Below are 5656 nucleotides of genomic sequence, written 5' to 3'. Positions count from 1 at the left end.
GATACGAAAAAGTGACGAGAAAAATCAAGGACGGGTCATTCGGAGTTTTCTTTCGTCAGTCGAGTTCCAGATTGGATTTGCAGTTTCGGCTGGTTATACTCGAAACTGCTCCAATCTGGCCGGCCCCAAGGAAAATCTAAGCTTAGAGCACTAGATTCCTTGGAAGAAAGCAGCAAATGTATACGAAAGCAAGATTTCACTACTATATACATCTTCTCAACCTTTGGCACATAGGTAACTTTCACTGACAATCAATCACAGTGGCCAAATATGCACGAACATTGAGAAAATCTTCTCTGTTTTTGATTAAAAAAGTCAGACATTATACATGTGAAAAAAGTAACACTACATTTTCATTACTCATGAAGCAAGTCACACAGCTAAAAGCATAACACTTTTTACGAAATATTAGGCTTCACAGACTGATGACGTTTTTCACGGCAATTATTTGTAATCGTCGATTACAATAGGGGATTATAAACATTTACAGGTTAGCGGCATATATCAACTTCAAAGAGGGGATAAGCAAAAATTATAAGATCAAAAAATTTCAAAATGGACGAGTATTCTTAGAGGACAAACTTTATCTGTCAAACAGTTTGATACCATCCCCTGGTCTTTGGGTTCCATTAGGGGTATTTATTACGCAACAACCTTCGGACCAAATTTCTTATCTCACGATTACTTAAAACATCATGAATACTTTAAAAAGAGTCAAAAGGGCTTGTCACATAGATGTTATCCTTCCTTCTCTGAGCTTAAAAGAATCCCTTGATGTAATGGTATTTAAATAGAAGTGTGAGATAACCAACAAGAGGCAATAACGCATTTAGGTTGGTAGCCAGGTTCACTAACCTTTACGTTAATCATTTCATCAAATTGAAATATTCAAAATTAGATTTAATATTTTTCATTTTTCATTTATTTAAGGATGTAATTAAAGAATTTGAACACAATCTTCGCGATCTTGTTTCGGCGTTTACTGAAGGTTTCCAGGGTCTTCTGGCCAACTGCCGGGACCTTGAAAGTCAGCACCACGAGAAAATGATGGAAGTTGCATTGATAAACGTAGAAACCGTACACAAGAACGAGGTTGAAGATGTGTCAGAAGATTTAAGAAACGTATGATTAATCTCTTTCAACTTTCTCTTTTAATTTGGTAGAATGTTCCACTCATATTCCTTGTCTTGACGTATATGTATGTTTTCAATTACAGGAAGATTATCTATACTTATTCCAGGAGAGTATATTTTTCGTATGGCGTTGTATATTGTTTTTGCGACAACGTTATGTCGCATAGGGAGGTAGTACTTTGATGACAGTTTTGGGCAGCTTCTGATCATACGTGTATTGTTTTCCACAGAAATGTTACATGATGGATAGATTCGAACGCATTTTGAGGTTCCAAGGGCTTCACTATTTCTTGTGTTTATTAGGTATTTTGTAGCTTCGGATTGTAAACTCATAGCTTTCGGAGTGTGATGTGAAGCAACGGCCACAAGAACAAAAAAGGCTGCACTTCATGTCGATATTACTTATTACTGCTATCTTCAAATTTTCGGGAAACATACTTATGTACACTTTTTTTTTTTTGGTCTGCTGAGCGCTTCAGAACCAGGTCATTCTTTGAGGTTTGTCAGTCCAGCTTTTTTGGGGTTGTTTGGGAGGTCATCAAGAAAAAAATATTTTCTGAGAAACTCACTGCCGACACGTAGGATGTTGTATTCTTCACTTTTCAGCACAAGGCTGCTGTTTTTGCTGTTGTTTAGCAGGTGCTGTCTAAGAGATATTACGACGTTCGAAGGTGGCCTACACTGATCTCAAGCCTCTGGCCTGTTACTATGGAAATTTCCAGTTGATGTCTGTATCCTTCAGGCTTTAATGTTTGATTTCCTCTACATACCAGTCAAGTATCCCAAATGTTGGAATTAGCACTGGTACTGCGAATGCAGTGTGGAATATTGACTGGTAAGAGGAAAGTTCCGACTGCCATATTTTTCAGTCTGATGTAATATTATCGGTTATATATTGCACATGATGTATTTTTATTAATGCCTCGGTACTTGTAACATACTTTGAGTGGAATAGGAGAGATACAGGGACTGTTGGTGCATAGGATTTTGGTTTGGGAGACTCATTTTCTACATTAAAAAATCGAGTGCGAAAAGCTTTTTGGTCAAATTCCATTCCTATGCCAACTGAAAATGTTGCTGTTAACTCCGGCTGTTTCTTTGGCATTTTAAACATTTTTAGCATAAATCTTCAGGTCATTCACAAAGAAATTATGGGTTACATTGATATCTCTAGCGGTTGTAGTCACTGGACTTTTGTCGCAGTCATCGGATTTTTGTAACAGACATGATAACGGATTTAATGTCAAAATAAATAGAATTAGAAAAGGACTGTCGTCTTGGAATATTCCCTTCGAAATATTTATAACATCAGCGATGATCGTTATGCTCTCAATTGTATGAAGTGTTATCAAAAAATTCCTGGACTAGTTCTGTAGCGCATCAATAGAAAGCAGCACACAGTTGCGTGCGTTAGTGAGAGCTAGCAGTGGCCTTCACGAGACAGTGTGCCGAGTGACATCGCTGTGTTTACTTCGTAAGTTGTGAAATTTGTGTTTTGTAATCACGTGTATGCGATTTTATCATGGACAAGAGGTTGGAACAAAGAGCCAACATGAAGTTTTTCCGTTAAACTTGGGAAGTATGCTACAGAGACATTAAATATGCTTCGGTAAGCTTACAGTGACGAGGCAATGGGTCGTACGCAATGTTTCGAGTGGCACGGGCGCTTCAAAGCGGAAGAACGTCCCTGGAAGACGATGAGCGATCTGGAAGACCTGCCACTAGCGTCACCCCCGAAAATGTGGTATTGTGCATCGAGAATTCGTCCCACAGGGCCATACCATCAATAGAGAGTTTTACTGCAACGTTTTGAAGCGATTGAGGGAGGACATTCGGCAAAAGCGACCGGATCTGTGGAGCGCGAAGAATTGGGTTCTTCACGACGACAATGCACCTTGTCACTAAACTCTCCTCACTCGTGAGTTTCTTGCCAAAACAACATGGTATCGCTTCCGCACCCGCCCTGTTCGCCAGATTTAGCACCTGCGGACTTCCATCACTTCCACAAGATGAAAATGTTGCTGAAAGGTCGCCGTTTTAACATCGTTGTCGAGATTTAGTGCGAATCTCAGAAGGTCCTCGACTCGCTTACGAAAAACGATTTCCAGGCCGGATTCCAAAAGTGGCATAAACGCTGGAACCGGTGACTATTTCGAAGGAGATTATTTTAAAATTTAGGTAGATAAGTTATTTTTTTTATTAAACACAACTAGTCTGGGAACCTTTTGATTCCACCTCGTGTGTGTTAGGATTGTTACCCAGGTCTGTGTAGCATTTACTTTTCCCAAGTGCAAACACTTCAGCCACGACTAGAGAATAGAGTTGATTGCTTTCTTATTGTCGAGTCATTCTGTCAAAAGCTTTCTGTGGTCTTTTCCTATATCGGCTTTGTTTATTAAAAGTTGTTCAGCCTGTTCATCATCCACTATGTTGTTGGACTCTAATGATCCTAGAGGTATTGATTGAGAGAGCTTGTGTACTGTTTGTACATAATGTTTAGGCCAGCGATGGGCCAAGAGTTTTCTCTCAACTCGATGGTTTCATATTTGACTACAAGATTCGCCGTGCTTTAGCAAGCCAAATTGGTGTGTCAATCTAGCTTTCCATTGTTCTTTTGAATACACACATTAACGGCTTTCTTTTGAAAGTCAGTCTCTTGTTCCAATATCCTTCTATTTGGTATCTTCCAAGTGTCTTGTCTTTCTACTAGGAAATTTGCCAATATTAGTGAAATTATTAGGTCTGATTGCAGATGTTTCACTGTCAATGTTGGTACAGTATTATTTCCCAAGTGTATTTAGCCACGTTGCATTTTGGTTGAAATCTCTCTTTTCTTTCAAGACGGGAATGATTCAAGACATTCTTGAGAATAGTTTTTCTTCACGGTAATGTTTATCATCCTCATCCGCTTGTATAATGCCTGTGGATTGGAAGCAAACTTTTGATTTATACTACTTTTCTCGAACATTTTTCAATGGTAAAGAAATTTTTCTCTCAGTGTCCTGATTTCATACTTTTTGGTAATTAGCATTTCCTCAAGAGCTTGCCGTGAAGAGCCGCTGTAGAGTCTGTTAATTTTTGCACCAAATGTAATTGATGAGGTGTGAGCTAATTATTCTCCTTACATTTTACTACCATGGTTAACTATCCAACATGTTAAGTTCGGGCGAGTTTTGTCCCAGCATTTTTGTCTGCTTCCTATAACCGATAAAAACTGAGACGAGTACTACGTTGTGTAAAAATAAATTACACGTGTCATAGCACTGCTTGTGTCGGTATCGGTGATGGTGTTGTTATCAATTTCGGTCATGATCGTACTAGCGAAATTCTACGTGAATAACGCTCCGTTGATAAGTAAAAGGTGTTTCTCTTGCTTGTAAATTTGTAATCCAGTTAAAGAAACCGGAGGTTTTGAAGCAGTTGTCCATAGTTATCTTCTTTCTCTTTGATTTTCAAAGAGATATTCACATCAACAGAACAGCTTACGTATGTATGTATGTATGTATGTATGTATTTGCACGTATCTATCTATCTATCTATCTATCTATCTATCTATCTATCTCTTCATTTCTCTTTCTCCTTCTCTCTCTCTCTCTCTCGGTATAAATATATATATATATATATATATATATATATATAAAATATATATATATGTATATAAAATCATCATCATCAACATCATTTAACAACCGCTTTCCTTGCTGGCATGGTTTGGACGGTTTGACAGTAACTGGCCAGATAGAAGATTGCATCAGATTTCTGTGTCAGTTTTGGCATGGCTTTTACGACTGGATGCTCTTCTAAATGCCATCCATTTTACAATGTGGATTGGATGCTTTTTACGTGACACCAACACCGGCGAGGTTACCAAGTTACTTGCAAGACAAAGATCCTTTGAGGCTGATACACACACACACACACACACACACACATGTATGTATGTATGTCACTGTCTCATTTACTAATATTTATTCCTCTCTACCTTACAGTTATTTATGGATAAAGATACGCTGGTGAATGCAGTAACGACGTCCCACGAGGCGCACTTACTAAAGATCGACCACGAAGAAGACAAAATGTCCCAACGAATTAAGATGTGGGTAAAGAATTTGCTTAAGCGAATCCACGACGAAGAAGAAGTCCAACGGAATCGTGATCGCATCATTGAAATCACTAACATGATCGATCATTTACGAGAAGCCATTGATAACTTGGAAGGAACAGTGGGCTAGAAATACTCATAGAAGATAAACAACTGCGTCGCTTTATCGACATACATAGCCATATAATTTTGATAAAAAGATAGCAATGTTTTTTTTTTATATTTCAAATTACTTGCTTTTCTCTTCTTTATATTTAGCTTTATATCTAGTTGCTTTCTTTTTACAAGCGATGCTGGGGGGACAAACAGACACACAAACATATACAAACCATACATATATATATATATATATGTATATACATATACGACGGGCTTCTTCCAGCTTCCATCGAGAAAAAATAATAATCAGATAAACCTGATT

The 5656-nt window shown here is 38.0% G+C and overlaps 1 protein-coding gene across 1 annotated transcript in view; it reads left to right on the top strand.

Moving 5' to 3' along the window:
- The window catches only part of LOC106869237 (dynein regulatory complex subunit 3), a 68979-nt gene extending 63527 nt beyond the window's left edge, over window positions 1-5452 (top strand). Inside the window, exons 9-10 of the mRNA XM_014914888.2 lie at window positions 931-1122; window positions 5123-5452. Coding sequence (XP_014770374.1) covers window positions 931-1122; window positions 5123-5365 — 435 coding nt within the window. The 3' untranslated portion in view covers window positions 5366-5452. The remainder of the gene's footprint in view (window positions 1-930; window positions 1123-5122) is intronic.
- The last annotated feature ends 204 nt before the right edge of the window (window positions 5453-5656 follow it).

The sequence above is a fragment of the Octopus bimaculoides genome, chromosome 2 (genome assembly GCF_001194135.2).
Source record: "Octopus bimaculoides isolate UCB-OBI-ISO-001 chromosome 2, ASM119413v2, whole genome shotgun sequence".
NCBI classification, from domain to species: Eukaryota; Metazoa; Mollusca; class Cephalopoda; order Octopoda; family Octopodidae; genus Octopus; species Octopus bimaculoides.
This window is presented reverse-complemented; position numbering and strand designations above follow the sequence as displayed.